Consider the following 20,814-nt stretch of genomic DNA (forward strand, 5'->3'; position numbering starts at 1 on the left):
TCCTCTCTAATAGTTTGGGTTCGGTAAAGTTTGCTTAGAAGCAAAAAGACCACTTCAAGGATTAAACTTTTAAAATGATAATGGAATTTGACAAGAGAAAGTTTTTTGTTTTTTTTTTTAAAGATTTTTATTGGGGAATTTGGGGGATGGGAACAGCGCTGGGGAATTGGGGGAAGGGGAACAGACAAGTTGCTGTTGTTTTGTTCTTCAGTCTAGTTGTGGAGGACGTTGCTTCACTGGCCCAAGTTGGCACCATCATTGCGCTCTTCCCAGGCGAGGCAGATCAGTCGCCGGCTTCTGGACGGCCGCTCACGGCGGCTGCTGGCCGCTCACGCTGGCTGCTGGCTACACACGGTAGCCCATGGCAACCCACTGCCACAGGGGCTGCAGCCTACGCCGTCGCCGACGACCCAAGGCAGCTCAGCTCCAGGTTGAGCTGTTGTTCAGCATCTTAGCTGTAGAGGGCAGTGTCACTGGCCCTCATATGTGGGATCCGAACCGGGGTCCTCTGGTGTCCCAAGCCAGTTCTTAACCATCGCGCCACTTGGTAGGCCCGAGAAAGTATTTTTAATAGGAAGAAATCCTATTATATTTTCCTCATATAGGTTAAATTTATCTTTGAACTTGGGTCAGAAATTTATTAGGGGTGCCTAGTTTCGGGCATGTTTTCATTGAAGTGTAACAGTTCTAAGCAACAGGCCTTCTGAGGCTTGATGTGGATGACGCTGGTCTACTTTTAGGGTCCTGGAGTAGGGCCAGCCATGTGTATTTCTCTGGACAGGCTAATATCTCAGCTTCCTTTTTAAACTGATATTCTTTACAAGTCTGTTCAGCATTTCCCAAGAAGAGAAGCTGAGCACTGCATGGTGGTGTGGGCAGGGAAGGGGGTAGGGGGAAAGACTGGAATGAATAGAGGTGGCAACACTCAGTGGTCCTCCTGTTATCCCCAGCAAACCTCCAATGGTTCCAAGCTTCCATATCCTTCTCAACAAAACCAAAGCTCTAGAGAGCCCCTATAGATTAGCTTCCCTGGTCAGCACCTGGGGTATCTCCCTTTTAATGTGCCTCTCTGGGTGACTCTAGGTTAGCGTTTCTCAAATTATAATCCCAGCATCGCCTCTATTATCACTTGATTCTTGAACCCATGCTAGACCTACTAAGTGAGCATCTCTGGGGAGGAGGCTAGGTGTCTGCATTTTGAAGGAGCATTACATGTGATACTGACTGCACTTAAACCTCAAGAACCACTCCCTGAAGGCTGAGTTGGATATAGTCAGTTTAGGGAACTCCAGCTCTCCCCAGGTATTCCGCTGTCAGAAAATTCAAATGTTCAGACCTGTTACAAGAAGGAAGGCTGGAGGAAGATGCAGTTCAGTTACCTCCCACTCATCAGCCTTCCTCTCTAGCATCCATTCTGATTGAACTGAAATCCTAGGGGAGTGCCTATAAATACTTCATCTGCTCGGATTTTTTTTTTTTTGCCAGACAGAGGAGTTCACACCACCTTCCCACTACTGTAGACCAAAATAGCTTCTCTGGGCTTGCCTGACTCCAACGGCTAAGAGCCCCACTTCCTGACAACGATGGCACCTCAAGACCACTTGGCTTTTTACAAGGGGATTCCATTGCCCTTGGATGTCCTTTCTGCAATTATGTTGGAGATAAAAAAAGTTTTAACGCTGGAAAGAAACTAATCTAATCCACTCTTTAATTATATGGAAACAGATGCAGACAGATACATAGAAAAGGAGGCAGGAAATAAATATCTTATTGAGTCCCTACTATGTGCCAGAAAAGCACTGTGCTATATTTTTCAATGAGTTTTGTCATTGATTTTTTACAATGAGCTTTCAAAGTGGATAACATTATATCAATTTGTGTACACAAAGACGTGGAAACTCAGAAAATTAGAGATATTTGTGAAGTCATTCAGTTAACAGGTTGTAGATCCAGTATTGAACCTAGATTCTAATAAAAATAATAATTATCATTTATTAAGCACTTACCATGTATTGGGCATAGTGCCAAGCATTCTATTTTTATTCACTTACGTAAAATCACCACAGAAACCCTGAGGTAGGTAGTGGTATGATGTGCATTTGACGGGGGAAACTCAGGCACAGAAGCCTAGAAACTTGCCTGAAAGTCACCCAATGGTAGATGGAGGAGCCTTTCTCCAGAATCAAGTGCCCTGGAGAGACTGGAAGCAGGGACAGTAGTTACTGACCAAGTAGGAGATAAGCAGGCCTGAAATAAGCATTGGCAGGGAGGGACAGAGTTAAGAAGCACTTCTGATCTCTGGATGGGAGGTGGGCAAGAGAGCAGAGCGAGAAGGAAGACTTGAAGAAAGCTGCATGTTCTTGCTTGCTTGGGGAATGAAGTGCATCGTCACACCATTAACTCAGACCTAGAATAAAGACAAACGGGCACTGCACTTAAGTTCTGTGTTACATAGCTGCATGTAGTTGTTTCTCCAGCTTAACTGTGAAATGTAAGAGGAAGAATTGTATGTTCTCATCCTCTACATAAAAATGTATGGATTGATAGATTATAAGGAAGACTGTCAATGTAATTGGGAACATTGTCTGCAGGGCAGTGAGGTACTGAGGATGTATGTAGTTTTAGGATGGCAATAAATTGTATATTTGATTAATTCCTATTTGAAAATTATTTTCTAATACCCAATATGGGTTGGCCGTCAAAAATACCATGGTGAAGATGAAGACCCAGTCCATGCCTTTAGGGAGCTTATATTCAGGTAATGAAGATAGGCGATATAGAAGAAATAAAAAATTAGGCTGTGAAAACTACTATAAAGATAGATGGAGTGCCATGGTGGAATATGATGGTGCAAGGTCCAGGTGACATAGGGTCTTGTAAGATGTGCAAGCCATTTGATCCCAAGGGTGATGGGAAGAAATTGATGAGCCTGAGCAAGGGAGTAACATGATCCGTTACGCATTTGTTTATAGCTCATTCTGAATGTCACTACAGTCAGGGCAAGATTGTGATGATAGGAACAGTAGCAGAAAAGCTGGTTAGGAGGGCCAGAGGCAAAGACTGATGGTGGTTTAAAGAAAGGTACAGGGCAGGCAAAGGGAAGTGGGTAGAAATTGAAATATATTTTGGGGGTAGCTGGGAGACTTGTTGATGGAAAGGGATGGAGAGGAAAAGGGAGAAATCAAAGATGACACCTACGTTCCTAGTTTAAACAACTGGGTACATAGTGCTATTTACCAATATCATGGCAACTGGAGGAATCATTAGGTTTGAAGGAAAATGATGATCAGACACATGCGTGTAGATGTGTGTGTAAGCATGGTACCAAAGCTTACCAAAGAGGGCTCTGGACTGGGAATTTAAAAGCCTGACTTGTGTCATAACATCATCACTAAGAGGAATAACTTCTCTACATCTCATTTTTTCCCATCTGCAACATGGAGGTGATTATATCTGTCTTTGCTGCTTCAGAGGGATGCTGAGAAGATAAATGAAATAACATATATGCAAGTACTTTGAAGTCTTGAGAGGATAACAACTGTGTAAATCCAAGCTATCATTATTATGTGCAGGGTGTGTTTATATTTTTCATGTATCTACTCAAAGTCACAGGGGCCATAAGTATATCACACTTAACATTCTTTCCTTCATATTCAGTTCTCAGAAATGACAAGATGAACATACTTCTGTGTTTCCCCGACTGTCCCTTCACCTTATTCTCTGAACAAGATTTTGCAATTATTACTGTTGTCACAGACTTTTTTAAGACCCTGGGAAAAAAGGGTTTTGTCCAGTATAACTCAGCTTGGGTAATTCTTGGCAGATAATGATAATGATGGTATCTCCTTTAATAGAGATGTGCAGATTACAGAGAACCAGCACGTTGTCCATGGAATCCTCCCAACAACATTCTAAGAAGGGTATTATTTTTTTTTACCATATGACAAGGAAGATGGCTCAGGAAGTTAATTTGCCGAAAACTTTATTTTACAGCTGGAGTAATTAAGGCTAATGAAAGAGTTGTGTTCTAAAACAACTGCAGGCATGTCCCAGATAATATCCATGGGATGTATGCGCCATCTTCTTTGATCTCTGCAATCTTTGACACAGTCTTCCGTTCTTGAATAATGGGTATACTACTGATTTTCCTGCCTAGAATTTTAAGAGCTGCACCATCCCACCCATGACCTTGTGTTAACGTCTCAAAATACAAACAAACAAAATTTAAAAAATTGCCCTTGCTCTCCAGAGTATGTATAGTCTTTCTCTTGGCAGGAGACACAGTGCACTCAATTTTGCCTGAGGTGATGTGCAAAAGAGAGGTCCTTAGGATGTTGGAAAGAAAACTGGACTTGGAATCCAGAGACATGAGGTTGAGTTTGGGTTCAAAATTACTTATTGTGTGACCTGGGGATGAAGTGAACCTATTGGAGCTTCAGTTTTAATAACTGTTAACTGCATACAATAATATTTATCTGTTTACTGGGTGTAATCTAGTCAGCCTCACCCTGGTCTGCACAGTTCCAGAGGCACAAGTATAGCCCTAGGTAGTCACTTGCAGAGTGCCTTGTTTGTAAATTATTGGATTAAAAATTCTCTATTCTGTTCATTTCTTTCCTTGTCTTTCTCAGCAGAGATGCATGGGCATTTGCTCACTTCTAATGGAGGAGGGAATGGGTCATTATTATTTCTGGTGTTCATACAGTTTGGCTCTCAGCATATTAATCTATTTAGAACAAAGCTAAGAAGGAATGACATACAGGGTTGCATGAGGATTGAATTAATGCATGTAAAATGTTTAGCAAAGTGACTGGCACAGAATGAATGACTGATAATTGTTAGCTGTTATAATATTTTCTTACTTTGGCCATGGCTGGAAACTAGAGGAGAATCTAACTCCCTGTAAAAATGTCAGCCTGGTTGGTAGCCAGGTAGAGCTTTCTTCCATAGTACCTGTAACCTTTCTCTCCTTATTTTCGCCTGGTTTCTGAACACCCAGAAAGGGTATCTAGGATAACTTTTTGTTAAGCTGATGGTAAATGCAAATAAAATGACAACTTTGAGATCAATGACAAAATTTCAACATGTTTTCCCTCTGAATTCAGTCTGAAAAACAAACCTCAAAACCTGTGGACGGCATGTTTTTCAAAACTACATTTCAGAGTTTACAGGTGTGTGCCTGGGGCAACCAAAACAAAGATTACAGTGGTTATGGCTGCCTCCCAGGCTCAGATGAAAGAGGCGCCTCTCAGCTAGCTTTACGTGCCAGCTCACCTGAGGTCACACTTTGAATTTTCCCCACGTAGGGAAGGTAGAACAGGGCCTCCCAAGGGTGGGTTTTAAATCCACACTACTGTTTTTCCAGCCTCTCTCCCTTCCCATTCTGAGTTTCTGGGTCAACAATTCTCAGCTTGCTGGGGTGTGTGTCCCGGGGGAGGCAGGCTGGTGCCTGGGTGCGGGCAGATCGGGGAGCAATGGCTGGGCGGCGGTGGCCCCGGGAGTGGGCGGGCGGGCAGCTGCCCTGGGACTGACCCCCACTGATTCAACATGCCTCCCTCGGACCCAAGGGGTTACAACAACTGGCCCTTATTCCACCCAGTGTGTCTCCAGGGCTGGGCGAACCGAGGCAAGGCAGAGTGGGATCGGTTCCCGCCAGGGCTGCTCCCGCCCTTTCCCGGGACCCAGCCCCGCCCCGGGCCGTCGGTCCCGGGCCGCCGCGCCCCGCAGGGCCGGGGGAGGACGCGGCCGGCCCCTGCCCCGTGGTCCCTTCCTCCTTCACTCAGCCGCCAATCCCAACGCGCTCCTCTCCGGTGGCTTCGCTGTGCAGGCGTGTTTTCCTCGGAGGGAGGCGTGCGGTCCTGAGCCTTCCTCCGCGCCGCCCCCTGGGGACCCCGCTCGGCTGACTCTCGGCTCTCCCGGCGCCCCCTGGGTCCTCCGCCCCCTTTGCGTCCCCGGGGCCGGAGGCCCGCGCGCAGGTACCTCGGCGCGGGGAGGAAGGCGCGGCAGGCGCGCGGCTCCGCGAGGTGCGGCGCCCGATCCGGGGGGAGGCGCTGTGGTCCGGGGCGGCCCCTCGCGCCCCGGGCGCCGGCTGCGGCTCGGCCTCCTCCTCCTCCTCCTCTTCCTCCGCCCTCCTTGGCTGGGAAAGTGGGAGGCGGCGGCGGCGTGTGTGTGCGCGCGTGAGGGGGGCAGCAGAGAGGAGTCTCCGGTGCCGCCGCCGCGTCAGAGACACTGTGAGCGGCGAGCGCCGCGGGGCCGGGGCCGCATCCGCATCGGCTGCCGCCACCGCTGCGGGGCCGCGAACAAAGAGGAGGAGCCGAGGCGCGAGGTAGGGCGCGGGGACCGGCGCGGGCACAGCCTCGCGGCGGAGAAGGCGGTGGTCGGGGCGCCCCCTTGTCCTTCCCTCCGCGCCGGTCGGGCTCTCTGTCCCCCATCCTCGGGTCCCCGTGGGCCCGGAGCCGGGACCTGCGGGAGCGGCGCCCGCGGCCTCGCTGCCTTCTCCCGGCAGGAAGCTGCCCGGGCTCCGTGCCGCGGTCTCCCGGCGCAGCCCAGCTCCCCCCCTCCGCTCGCCGCTGGCTGCGTCTCTAGGACTCCCGCCTCCTCTCTGCGGGGTGATAGCTGTTTCCCGGTGGCACTTTGTGGGGCTCACTTTCGCAAGTTAAGGCTGCGAATTTATTTTTAAGTCCTTGAAAACTTCCAGCGGAGAGATTTAGTGCCCGGCCTGACCCAAAGGGAAGTGGCGATGAGGCTGTTGCATGAGATCCCCATTCGGGCACTGGCCTGGCCCCAGCCGGGGACCCTCCCCCTGCCCGGTGCCGGCGACACCTGGCTCTGAGGTGTGTCTGCGGCGCTCGGCCGCCGCGCCTCCCTGCGGGTCACAAGTACCTGTGCTGGGCAGCGTGGCAGAGGGGTGCAGCCCCGGGGCCCGCCCTTGCCCCGACTCGATCAAGAACAGCTGTTAACGCTCCCATCAGAATCTTTTTACCCCCTTTCTCCTAGGCATTCACATTTACATTTATTTTGATGGTGGTGGGAGAGCGGCGCAGTCACTGGTTTAAGGCTTTTTCCTGAATGGCCGCATTTTCATGTTATACCCACAGTTTTTCAGTTCAGCATTCCATTGTCAAATTCTTTTGGTGATAATTTTGCCAGATTTTCTGAATGGGATTAGGACAGGCTGTTCAGAAATCCATTTCAGAGTTTGTCAACCACTGCCCTGAAGGGCGCTTTTATATTTTAGCTGCTTTTCAAGCCAATCTTTAGTCGTGTCCTTTTAGAATTGTCACAACCTTCAGCTCATTTTGGTTGGGCAAGATTAAACAGTTCTATTTTTAAGGCCAGTGAAGAAACATATGTATTTAATATTGGGATCATTTACCACAAGTGATCACATGAGGCATGGTTTCTTAAACACTAAAGTGTCTTATAAATTGGGAATTTTGTTGGATTTGAAAGTAAATTCAGGTGGAGAAACTTTCAGTTGCTTTCGTTCAGCTCCTCATGAGTTGAGGACTTGATTAAGGCAGCTAATATCACTTTGAGAGAAATGATGTTCTTTATTACATTTCATAAATCCTATTTTTTGTAGGAATCCTGTATAATACTGGATACCTATTTCTGCACAGTGAACTAAGTCCTCGATATTGCTAGGGATTAATTTTGAATTGTTTAAAAAGCCTATTCTGTTTTTAATTGTTGACTTTGGAGCTCAGGAACTACATTCCAAAGCAAAGCTAAACTCTTCAGAGGAAGCACTTCTGTGTACTTTTTGGTTCTTGGCTCCTCTGTGAACCTTGTCCCCAGATAACAATACTAATTTTCCATCTTTTCTCTTCCCCTGTCCCCACCTTGTGCCTCTAGAGCAAAGTCTGAAATGGATGTTACATGAGTCACTTTAAAGGCTGCATACAACTATGAACATTCCTGAGGCTTTTCCTCAGTAAACGCGATAAAGATGGATGAATCTGCCTTGTTGGATCTTCTGGAGTGTCCTGTGTGTCTAGAGCGGCTTGATGCTTCTGCAAAAGTCTTGCCTTGCCAGCATACGTTTTGCAAACGGTGTTTGCTGGGGATCGTTGGTTCCCGAAATGAACTCCGATGTCCTGAGTGCAGAACTCTGGTGGGCTCGGGTGTTGAGGAACTCCCTAGTAACATCCTGCTGGTCAGACTTCTGGATGGCATCAAGCAGAGACCTTGGAAACCTGGCCCTGGTGGAGGCAGTGGGACGAACTGCACAAATGCATTGAGGGCTCAGAGCAGCAGTGTGGTGAACTGTAGCTCAAAAGATCTGCAGAGCTCCCAGGGTGGACAGCAGCCACGGGTGCAAGCCTGGAGCCCCCCGGTGAGGGTGAGTAGCTGCAGAAGCAGTTTGGTGAATAACGGTGCCCATGACCACATTTTTTTTTCTTTATTCTTGAGCTTGGTGTTTTCTGAATCAGTTCATTGCTAAAGAAGCCTCTCTATAACAGATAGGAAATTATGCTTCAGGATTTTTTTTTTCCTGTTGGAATGAGATTGGATATAAATAATATATTTTCTTGTTTTTTAAAATTTTCTCCAGGTAGCCTGTATTACCTTTTAGATAAATTTTGGGAAACAGGCATTCAATGAAATCTAAAGCATAGCAGTTTTTTTGTGTCCATTTTAAAATGGAAATTTGTTATGGTTTTACCTTTTTAATGGAGATGGGAGATCCATAATTATGCACGTATGTGTACATGTATGTATACATGTTATAAATATGTGTGTGGGTCAATCACAAGTAGGAAGTCAAGCCTTAATATTTATGTTGCTTAGAGCCATTCTATTGGTTTTATGAACGCACAGCACAGAAATTTCTGGTTGGAAGAATTCTTAACAAATCATGGCCACAGGTAGCAGAGTTTTGTTGCTATAGCAACGAAATGTCATTTAGGACTATGCTAAAACAGTAGATAATCTAGCTTTATGTTGGGTTTTTCAGGGAGTGAAATGAAATGTTCCATCAAAATGATTTTTCTTGGGTTTTGGGCTGGAATAATTTTAAGTGAAAATGAAAATTTGGATAGTTATCACAATTTAAATTTCTAGAAGGTAAGGTATTTTGAATAAGTCTAAATTTATGTTGTGGGTGATGGCACGCCAATAAGACACGCTTTTCTCATCTTTGTAAAAATAAAAAGTAGAGACAGACTTCAGATAATTAAAACGATTCCATTTTTGTTGGAAGAAACACTTTTGATAATTGGCCAAACAGATAGTCTCTTTTTATAGAACAGTTAATCTGGATGAGAATATTTATTTTCAAATCTTCGTAATAAACACTCAAATCTGACTTCTTTAATGTAGGAACAGCCCTTTGGGATGGTATTAGATAGCATAAATTCGCAGATGTGACTATCAGACAGCTGTAGCTGAGTAACAGCCTGATAACCATTCCCTAACTTCCCTCTCAACTCATCTTTTAAAATGATGTATTTACATCAGTTGATATAAAATGTGTGAAGTGCTTCATTCAATAGAAAACAATTTCATCACTAGGCTATCATTTCTTTTGATTCATATTTTATTGTATTTTTTTAGATAGTGATGACTTTGGGTTAGGAAGGTTTTCTTTCCATATTTGAAGCCCACAGGTAAAATTGTTCTGCTTATAGTACTTTTCTTAGATTTCCTTTATGGATTTTACCAGCACCTTGATAAGTGGATATGGACTCATGGATATTTTTAACTTCAGAACCAGTGATCAGGTTGATCATTTTTGAGACACCTGAGCCAGGTCTGCTTAATTAGGAAGTAGATTTGCTTCTTTGGACAGACTTTGTTTCCTAGTTAATTAGACTTGAGAAGGCGTAGCTCTTGGCTATTAAGAGAAGTATCTTAGTGGTTGACTGGCCTTCCTGTTGTGAGGAATTCATTGAAGGTTTGATTACTGATAAGAAGGAATTTAACAAGAGGGCTCAAGACTCAAGCATTCAACTTAACATTTTCTCTCTAACACAAATTGACTGTAAAGCTGTGATGTTGATTTCCTTGAACTGCTAAGCTCCCAAAATTGAGTTTCACTTTTTAGGTAAACTATTGTGAGATTTTGATGATGTTAGTATTATTTTTTCTGGCTTACATGATTTTTCCTAATTTATTTCATGTTTCTTCTGTAGCATGAGAAAAACTACCCACTAAGATGCCCAACTGAACCCAAACCTTATAACTTGGATAAAATAGTTGAGGTGGATAAGACAGGATATAGTATCTGTTATTTTGGGGGTGGCATAGGGGGTGGAGGATGAAACAGTTTTTCAGTTATCGTAGTTGTTGCAAATGCTGCAATACTTTTAAAAAAGAGTGTTTTTTGGTTTTTTTTTCCCTAGTCTAAATTTCACATTAGCAGTTACTAGTACCTTTTGTTTTCCAGTATTCAAAACAACCAGGGCTATACAAATAGCCCAAGCATCTGAAAGGTAACTGCATCTCAGAAAATACTCCTTTAAAAGTAAGAAATCTGTAAAGTACAGACATGTGGAGGTTGTAATGTACTCCTTTGGACCCTTCCCTGAGGTGAATGACCGTAGTAAATCCCCAAAGTGCATCCTCGTCCCTTAGATGTTCTGACATGACCAAGCGGTGCCTGAGCCTGTTTCCACATGTTGCACAAAGCTGAAAGTGATAACATGTGGAATGTTGCTTCAGTTTATTAGTTATGTTCTGTGTTCCGTTAGATTGTGACCATGTGGCTTCCTCATGTGTTTAGCCGAGGTAGATTGAGTGTTATCAGCAGATACGAACATTTCCAATGTGTGACACACATCTTGTTCCCAGAATTTTAGTGTTTCCTGCTTAATATGAAGGAGAAAATGAAAAAGTGTCGGGTTGGAGTCACCACGGGAATCCGTCAGTTCTTTACCCCAAGTAAAGAATTACTGTTGGTTTTAAGCCAAAGTCAAGCAGTGGAATGAGTTACAGGGAGAGGGTGACTGAAGATATCTGTTTAATGGACTGAAAAATACCTGCAGAAGATGAATTTCATATATATATATGTAATTGTGTATATGTATACACACACGCGCATTTGCGCGCACACACATATGCAGAATGAGATATGGAAAAGATGTTTAAGTAATTCCTGTAGAATTATGACAGAATAGTTAAATTTCTGGTTTCTATTCGGCATTCCATTGATTCAAGATCTGTATCTGTGCATGCATCTGTCTAGGTATTATTACTTAATGATTTCACATTGCCTCTACCTCAAAGTGAGTTTATTCAGCAAAAATATATCACGTGACCGCTGGTTTACACTAATTTACACTTCATTTATTCTTTCCTTTGTCTAACACGTATTTATTGAGCACTTATACGTGTCTGGTACTGCCCTGGCTACTGGATAGGTAACAATGGACAAACCAGATACAGATTCTGCTTATGAATTTATGAGTGTGTGTCAGCCTCCTGGGAGAGACACATTAATATAATAACAATGCAGACAGGTGATTAAACGTGGTAAGTGTTAGGGTAGAGGGCTAGGGGAGAGGACAAGAGAAGGCCCTGTGTTAAACGTGAGGATAAATTGTGTGTGTGTGTGTGTGTGTGTGTGTGTGTGTATGTATGTATGTATGTATGTATGTGTGGTCTTCAAAAGCATCCTTGAAGAAGAGGCATTTGATCTCAGATCCGAAGGGTGAAATGATTAGTTAGTTGAGAGGGTGCTGGGCAGTGGAAGGGGAGGAAGGAAAGATTATTCTATTCCAAAGGCCCTGACCTACAGCGGGACGGGGCATGGCTCCTAGAATGAACCAACAGAAGGTGAGTGGGAGCTAAGCAAGGGATAGGAGTAGTGACCTAAGATGAGGCTTCAAGTGCAGCAATGTGCATTACGAGCCACCACAGGCCACATGGGGCAAGGGCCAGAGGAGTGGTACACATAGCTGAGAAGTGCTCTGGATTTGGGCTTAGAAAGACAGATCATTGGGACTGAGGTGATCATCAAGGCCTCAGAACAGAAATGAGATTGGAGTTAGGTGTCAAAGGACTGAGACATGGAGAGGAGAGGTAGGGGATATGGATGTGGGGGAACACAGGTGAAATTCCCTTTCTCCTGAAAATGCTGGGTATGCCTCAGTGTCTCCAGAGCCGTACCCACACAACCTTTCTCTCCCTGTTGCTGACTGTTATGGGCGGAATTGTGTCCCCTAAAATCCTATCCCCCAGTATTCAGAATGTGACTGTATTTGGGGGAAGCCCTTTCAAGAGGTGGCGAAGGTAAAATAAGTTTATGAGGGTGGGGCCTAATATGCAACGTGACTGGTATTTTTATAAGAAGAGTAGGTTAGGACACAGAGACACACAGAGGGAAGACCATGTGAGGACACAGGGAGAAGATGGTCATCTACAAGCCAAGGAGAGAGGCCTTCAGAAGAACCCAGCCCTGCTAACACCTTAAGCTTAGAAGCCTAGCCTCCAGAATTGAGGAAATAAATGTTGTTAGGCCAGCCAATCTGTAGTGCCCTGTTACATACGGCAGTCGCAGCAAACGAATACACTAACTGGGGATGTACTTCCAGCAGCCCCTTCAGTGCCCCTCAGTCCATTGCCCGTCCCTTGAGTGCTGGTTTCCCCAAAGACCTGCAGTGGCCCAGCCCTGCTGTGCGCTGCACTCCTGAGTTACAGTAACCTGGAGAAGTTGTTCAGCTCCTGCTCACCACCTCGATGCCCACATGGCCTGGCACAGTTCCGTACAATAGACAGAAGGTTCCTGTGACAGTGCGCCAGGCACGCCAAAAGCTTTGGAGGACAGGAAGGAAATACTGGGAGGAGACAAGGACTGCTACTTCATCATCTCTCACAAGTTCTTCTGTAAGTGGAGTCTAGAGAAGTTGCTTTATTGGACATAGTGGTGTCTACATGAGGCATCACCCAAAGAAGAGGCAGCAGAAAGAGAATCCCAGGGAGGATGGAGGAGTAAGGCAAGACAACAGTGTGGCCCCAGCTAGGGCATGGAAAGCTCGTGCTGGCTGGGAATTGCCTGGTGGGCCACCTCTGACATCCAGTCAGCACATAAGTTCCTGTGGAGAGTGTCTTTCAGGCTCAGTTCAGTGCCATAATCTGTCCTAGGACAAAGATGGCATTGATGCCTGTTTCGGTTGAAAAAAGTATTTTTGGGGGAGGTAAAATGCACAAGAAACAGTAAGGAAGGCAGCTTATAGTGAAACACCAAACTAAGGGATGAGATACGATACAGAGTAAGTCTCTACGATGAGGTTCATGTCAAGAGGCCCCTGGATTAAGTGTCTGGTCAAAGCAGAACGAGTGAGGTTTAGAGAGGACAGGTACACAGCAGGACATGCTCCCCTGGCGTGGAAGGTTCAGTCCAAATGCAGACTGGCAAAGGAAATGAAGTCTCTGCACAGGCAGGGGTTGGGGCCTGGTATTCATCCATCCTGGACCTCTAAGCAAGATATTTCACATGGTTTGCATGAGGGAGACATCGGGGTAGTTCGGAATGGCTGAGTTAAAATAGAAAAAGGTGTTTGTTTTTGCCAAACAGTCTATGTTACAGACAGCTTTTGATCTGTTCTTTGTCGTTTCATCCTTGGCCCCTGCTTCAGTCCTCACGCCCACCTCACCCCTGCCCTTAACTTTGCCCCTGAGATAGGCCCAATGGCTGAAGTCTGGGATTTGGAATAGGATGGAAGGCAGAGATCGGGGAAGGAGTCTGTGGTGCGCGCTTACTGGGAATTAAAAAAAGAAATGTTTAATAATTTTTTATATCACAAAGTATCATGTAGCCATTCTCATGTAAATCTCACAACAACCCTCTGGGGTTAAATACTATTATTACTTAAAAAATTAAAAAGCGTAAATGTCAAAATAAATCCTTAAAAATATTCTGGTTATAAACAAATCAACATTATAGAAGTAGATGTTATTAAGTGTGTAGATCCTTCCCTATCTGTTCTTAGGTATTTATATGTGTATGCAGATAGTTTTTGTTGTTTTTCACATAAATGGAATTTCGTGCTTTGCGTATTTGATGACTTGATAGTTTTTTAAATATATCTTGGAGAACTTTTCATGATTGAGCATATACATTTGCCTCATTAAAAAAAACACCTCTTTATTGAGGTATAATATGCATACAGAAAAGTACATTTATTGTAAGTATACAACTCATTGAATTTTCATCCTTTATTCTCTTTAAATGGCTACATAGTATTTTTCTCTCTATTGTAAAAATTAAAGGTAATATATGCTCATAAGAAATTTAATGGTGGAAAGGGATGTAAAGGAGAAATCAAGGCTTCTAATCACCCTATTTCTAATTTCCAGGGGTGACCACTCTGAAGAGGGTTTTTTGTGTTCTTTTTTTTTTTTTTCCCCCGGAAGGCGGGAAATAGTAGAAATAGGATCATGGGGCGACTGGTTAGCTCAGTTGGTAAGAACGTGGTGCTGATAACACCAAGGTTGACAGTTCAATCCCCATATGGGCCACTGTGAGTTGTGCCCTCCTTAGAAGAGTCAGCTGTATTGGAAAGTAATGTGGAACCAATGTCCATGGCTGTTCCCCAATAAAAAATTAAAAAAAAAATAGGATCACATTATACGTGCTAGTCTGCAACTTGAGGTTTTCTATTTAATGGTGTATCTTTCATAGGTTTCCATATCTACTCTAATTGTTCTACAAGAAGGCTTTCTGTACTATCATTCTCATTTTATGGACATAGAAAGGATGGCCCAAAGAGGCCAAATAACTTGTCCAAGGCCGCCTGGCAAGTAAGTGATGGACATAGGATTCCACCCGAGGTCTGTCTGAAGGCCTCCTTTCCCTTAACTGCACCTATTTAAGTGGCAGAGATTCTCCCTGGGTCCTCGTGGTGCTTGCAGCAGGGGAAGCTTTTCTCAATTGTAGCCAGTGGAGGTTCTTTTGGCCTCACTGCCCTTGCTGCATTTTTTTTTTTCCTAATAAAAAGGGGACAAAGTGAAGCTCCTTTACAGTGACCATAGAACAGAAAACCAGACTTCCTTTTAGCTTGGTGCATGAGAGAAGCTTGGTTTGGAGGTCAAAAGTTGTGGCCTCTTGTTCCAATGCTGCCATCAGCGAGTGGCTTCATTGCTTTAGCAGAAAAATGTAGAACCTTAGCTCCATGCAGGAATTAGGGAGAAAAGGATTGCTGAGTTTGGTTTACTTTTGACTCTTGAGAACCCTTTATGGCATCGGGTTCAGATTCACTCAAAAGAGGTTTGTTGAATGAATGTGTGCTCATTTCCAGGGGCTGTTGTGACAAACTGGGTGGCCTTGCACAACAGAAATCCTCTCGAATGAAGGGCCGGAAGTCTGAAATCAGGTGGTGGCAGAAGCTTGCCCTCTCTGAAACTGTTAGGGGAGCCTCCTTCCTTGCCCCTCCCAGCTTGTGGTGGTTCCTGGCGGTCCTTGGTTTTCATTGGCCTGTAGATGGTTACTCCAGTGTCTGCCTTCATCTTCACATGCCTTCTGCCCTGTGTGTCTGTGTCCCAATTTCTCTCTTCTTATGAGGATACCAGCCATGGATTTAGGTCTCACCCTAAATTAATATGACTTCATCTTAAAGTTGATTACATCTGCTAGACCCCATTTCCAAAGGTCACATTTATAGATACTGGGGGATCAGACTTGAACATGTGTCTTTGGGGGATACAGTTCAACTCATAATGGAGTGAGTAAGTGAATGAATGAATGAACGACAAGAATTCTAATTACCCTCTAGGGATCCTTAGCTGTACATTCTCTCAACAATTGATATGCATTTAACCCCTTTCTTTGTGCTGTTTCCTCACAATCTGTAAAATAGGCTTAGCCCTTTCTCTCCCTGTTTATAGATAGTTTTGTGGATAAATGCAAGAATTGATGTGCAAACATTTTGAAAATTATAAAGTCAATGTAAATGGATGTATTATTAGTAGTATAATTGTTATAAAAGTTACCAACCTTCCTCCCAAGGGAATCTGTCATTTCTTTTCGGGGTGACTTGAACCAAAGTAATTGAAAAGAAATTGAAAAGATCACAAAATGGTTGTAATGTTTGGATATAGAGCTACACAAACTGGGGACATGAGCTTAATTATTTGGGTCCCTTGTGAGAAACAGCCTGCTAAATGTCGGTTCTCTTTGGCTACCCCTGAGGGGTACCCCGTTTTCCCCATTTATGTCACTGTTCCCTCAGCCCTTTCTTGCTTTTCCTCTGGGTGACCGAAGGACAGGAAGGGAAGGGGAGAGCCTTCTGTTGTTGCTGGCTGGGCAGAGGAAGGGAAGAAAGGAGAGGAAATTGAGTTTTGCCCTAGTTATAGTTCCCTGTGTTCTGCTCTGCGGAAAGTCCCGCCTCTGCCCCCTGGGTCTCTGGCTTCAGCCCCTCACCCCTGGGTCCAGCATCATCAGCTGCTGTGGAACCTCTGTAGTTTGTTCACTTCCCTACCTCCCTTCACTTTGCATTGCCCTCTCCTGCAGCCATGGTCTGCGTTTTCCAAGTGGCTGAAAGGGGAAGATGGGAGAAATGGTAGAACAGAAAGGGGGAGAAGGAAAGCAGGACTCTTGTACTCTTCCGTTTCCTTCCTGGAATTGCTTTCCCAGGTTGGTTTCCCAAGTTGCCCTTTTTGCCCCATAATTAATTAGTCTCTGCATTCCTGAAGAGGAAGAGCTACAAAAACAGACAAACAAACAAAAAGGCATGAAGGACGGGGCAACCTGTTGGTCCTGACCTCTGACTCTCAGTGGTCTCTCTTCCTCACCATTCCCAGAGCCCTGCTCCTGTTGGCACTCCCCGTGCCTTCCCTGTCCCCCTCTGCCAGGAAGTGTGCCTGCTTTCCCCCACTCCAGTCAGGGGCTCACTCTGTTTAGTAATCCAACCCCTCTCCAGTCCCTCGCTTGAACATGGTTTAAGCAAACCTGAGACAATACACGACAAGCCTTTTTCATGCTAAGGTCAAAAGGCAAATGACCTTGCAATTCACTTTGCAGCAGGGTTCTTCAGGAGGATCCACAGTAGTAGAGCAGCACCATATGCGACGTCTAGAGAGGCATACTTGGGACAGAAATATCACCCTTGGAAACAGCTTTCCTGGTAAGGCTCCCTCACTATGGAACGAAGTCTCCTCACCCTCCCAAGGCTCTTATCAAAAAGAGTGTGTATCTCCCCGCGTCTTCATTTTTAATTTCAGGGACCTTACAAAGAAAAAGCACGAGCCCCAACCGCCCTTTCTGTGGCCCTGCGGCCCCTTGCAGTGTATGTGCCTGCTGATGCCTAGTCAAGACGGTGATGTCGGTTGCTTCATGAATGGTGACATATGGGAAGCTGTAAACACAGCCAATGTGAAGATAGATGTGTGAGTGGGCTCTTTCCGGGTAGCTGACAGGGGGATGTAGGTGCCATTTCAAAGGGTTGACAGTAGCAGCTAAGTAGTAGATTATTTGCGTCTGTGAAACATGGGGAAAGAGAGCAGTAGGAGGATGTGCCAATGAATTTTTAAATTACATTAAATATATGAAGGAAGGCAAGGACTGTCAAGTATAAACATTTTCCTGTTAGCCTTAGGAAATAATAAATTCTGTAAAGTCTTTTTTTTTTTTTGCAAGAAAAAATATCCTCTTGAAACACTGCATGTTCACTCTTTATAATTAAGCAATGGATGAGCAGGGATGAATTTTCATCATTTTAAAATGTAGTGAGTGATCCTAAACAATGAAGAATTATACAGAAATGAAATGGAGGTTTACTATAGAGTGTTCCATGTCTAGTTTTAATTTATATGAGGGATTCCCCCAAATAATACAGTAGCATTAGAGTAAGGATATCAGTAGCCTTGGCATTAGTATAAGATGCCTGGAAGTGTGTTTGAGCACTGATGTTTGAAAATTGCATATTTGATTCGTTATAAGGAGATTCAGTTCCTATAGAGTAAAAAATATTCTTACACTCCTAATTATATAACTGTTTAGTTTTTAAAGATCTTTAAAAAACTTTAAAAGTTCTTTAACACATTTGATGCATAGATTAAACATTCATTTATGTAATAAAATTAAATTTCAAACTTTAAATTTTTATTTTGCTCAGCTTATTCAAAGTGACATTTAGTTAGCCACTCTCTCCATTTTTTCCCCATTGTTAAACTTGTCTATTAAGCACACTCTTTGATAAATTATTTCCAGCATTTCATATGTTTTTACTTTGTTCCCCCCTCGTTGAATACAATGGAAGAAAGCACTCAAGTCCATGAGGCAAAATATCTTTTCTGTTTTTGGTAGGCTTAATTATTTTCATTCAATATTATGTATTTCATAGTACATACTGTTATGTCCTAGCCTGAGCACTTTCATTTTTCTATTTTTTACTTATTTTATAAAACAAGTACTAGAAGGTATTAAAAGCCTTAATCCTGGTGTACAAAGATAGTGACAAGTGTTGGTTGAAAGGCACCATCAAGTGACAGCTTGAAATGTTTGCACCTTCCAAGAAAGTCCAATTCTGGCACCAGAAGGGGTTGGGACCCCACGTGTGAGTGTGAAAATGGGTGATGTGTGCAAGCTGAGGACCATCTGTGTGGCGGCAGACTGAGCGAGACATGCTTCCTAGGCTTGCCTTTGTGACCTTAAGCCAGGGATTTCTCTTTCACAGGCCATTAGTTTCCTGTCTTCTAAAATGAGGGCTCGTCTGGTATCAGAGTCCCTTTGCAGTCTTTGACATTTTTGAAATCATTACCCTAGGAAAGGCCGACTCTGAGGCTGAACATTTAGAACAGACTGAGACTGGGATCCCGGTATCATCTTGTTGCGATGAGATGACTGGACCTCTCACGGTCACCCATGGACACCAGTATCTGCTTGAAGGTCCCCTTAGGAGCCCACACGGTGCCTGCCTCAGGAACCCGCAGATGAACTGTTGGATAATGTGGGCCTGGAGAAGGAAGGCAGAGCAGAGAAGCGAGGACAGCGTGGGGGGCCTGACTTAGGCTCAAGCTCCAAGCAGAACTGGTTTGCTTGATGGGCCTTCTAGCCCTAGAAGGATCTACCTGTGTCCTGCCTGAGTGTTACCTTCATGGAAAGTTGTCACACTGCCTGAAATTCCAGCAGTTAGAGGTTGAATGTCCACATATTCAAGTGTTCTGTCGCTTTGGAAGGGTATGGATTCATCCAACCACATTGCTCTTCCCGCTCTTCCTGACTTGAGAGCGTCCGCTCTGGTGGCCAGGGTTTATGCTTAAAGGGAGGATGGAAGGTCCTGAGCTTCTTTGTGGCCCGACAAGCCTGTGTGGGGGAAGTGCAGTGAGGGGCTTAGGGGGGCTGACCCTGGAATTGATCCTCTGCACGGGGACACTTTTGAGAGTGACAAGGAATGCTGTTGGTAATTTTGCAGAGTCAACAAAAGTAAACTGGGACTGTCTGGGGCAAACAGGGCCATATGGTTACCCTAGCTGAGGGCAGTGTGAGCGAGCCAGGGTATAGAAGAAGGTTTCATCAAGTGTGGGGAAGAGGCCAAGGAATACAGAAGCTCTTTCAGAAATTTTCAGGGAAATTGATTTTTTTCCTCTGAATGCTCCTTACTGTGCTCTTTGGGGTTTTTTTTCTAGAGAGAAAATGTGATGTAGTGGAAAAGGCAGGGGATTTTAGCATCAGGCCAGCCTTCTTCTATTCCGTGTTATCTGTGTGGCTCTTGGGCGTGTTACTTCCTTAGCCTAATTTCTTCATTTGTAAATTGATGGCTGTCTGCTTTCCTGCTTTGTGAGGATACAGGAGATAAGGAAATCTTAAGTGCCCATGAACCTAGTGGATGCTCAATAAATGGTAGTACCTTCTGTTTTCCCTCTTTCCAGAAATTAGAACTATTAGTACCATATGTTAGTTATACTGTAAAATAAACTCTCTGTAAGGGCATGCACACAGGTGTGTGTAGTCTGGTAATTAATCAACATTTATAATGTTAATACGACAGGACATTTTGTTCTGTTTAGGTACACAAGCTGTTCATCAGTTAGTGACTACAAATAATGCTAAATACGTGGTTTGGTCCTGGTTCTACCGCTGATTGTAGTGTGGCAGTGGTTCTCTGGGCCTCATCTGTGAAAGGAGGCGGTGAACACCATTATCTCTCATCCCGAGATAAGAGACCTGGCCAGTGGGATTAGTTATGTATTAGAGCATATGTGACTGTCATTGTTTCTCTGTCCTTTTTTCTTCCCTTTCCCCTCCCTTCCCTTGCCCTGCCTTTTGATGATATGGGGAAAATAATAGCACAAATATTTTAAAGTAACATGTCTTTGGACTTTGACATAGTATTGAAAAGATATAGATCCTTAAGACTTCTGTCAGGGAAACTGGGTGTGCTTTGTAGTAGCTCTGATTTTTTTAAAATTAGTGTTAGGAGAGATTATTATGCCGTCAAATGGGTCTTTGAATGCCACTGTTGGATATACTGGTGTGTGTTTGTGTTTGTGTGTGTTTTCCTTTGGGGCTGATTTTTGTGTCCCCCTGTTCTCCTCTCCCACTTCTCTTCCCATAGCATCCAGATTATGTTCCTTAAATAGAAATTACTGGTCAGGTTATCCATGTATTGATTATCTTTACATCTCCTATCTAGAGCAACTGATTATTATTTTTTATGTGGCTGAAACCATCTTGGGCTATAAATAAGTGCATTTATGTAACTGATAACTGATTGATTTTGGAAATGCAGCAACAGTGAAGAGCCTTACAGTGCTTCAACTTTCAATAATGGTGCATGGTTTTTGATTTTCATTTTAAAAAATATTTATTGGGGTGACATTGGTTAGTAAAATTATAGGTTTCAAGGGTACAATTCTATAATACATCCTCTG

The 20,814-nt window shown here is 44.1% G+C and overlaps 1 protein-coding gene across 4 annotated transcripts in view; it reads left to right on the forward strand.

Annotated features, from left to right (window-relative positions):
• The first annotated feature begins 5,348 nt into the window (after window positions 1-5,348).
• SH3RF1 (SH3 domain containing ring finger 1) overlaps window positions 5,349-20,814 on the forward strand; it is a 169,203-nt gene continuing 153,737 nt past the window's right edge. The window contains exons 1-2 of one of the 4 annotated variants that reach the window (XM_019665510.1): window positions 5,349-5,975; window positions 7,858-8,344. In XM_019665510.1, coding sequence (XP_019521055.1) covers window positions 7,952-8,344 — 393 coding nt within the window. In that variant the 5' untranslated portion in view covers window positions 5,349-5,975; window positions 7,858-7,951. Of the gene's footprint in view, window positions 5,976-6,007; window positions 6,326-6,655; window positions 6,834-7,857; window positions 8,345-20,814 lie in introns of those variants that run through there. The other 3 variants (XM_019665509.1, XM_019665513.1, XM_019665512.1) reach the window with 3 other exon arrangements.

This window comes from Hipposideros armiger, unplaced genomic scaffold, assembly GCF_001890085.2.
Source record: "Hipposideros armiger isolate ML-2016 unplaced genomic scaffold, ASM189008v1 scaffold_444, whole genome shotgun sequence".
Lineage (NCBI taxonomy): Eukaryota > Metazoa > Chordata > Mammalia > Chiroptera > Hipposideridae > Hipposideros > Hipposideros armiger.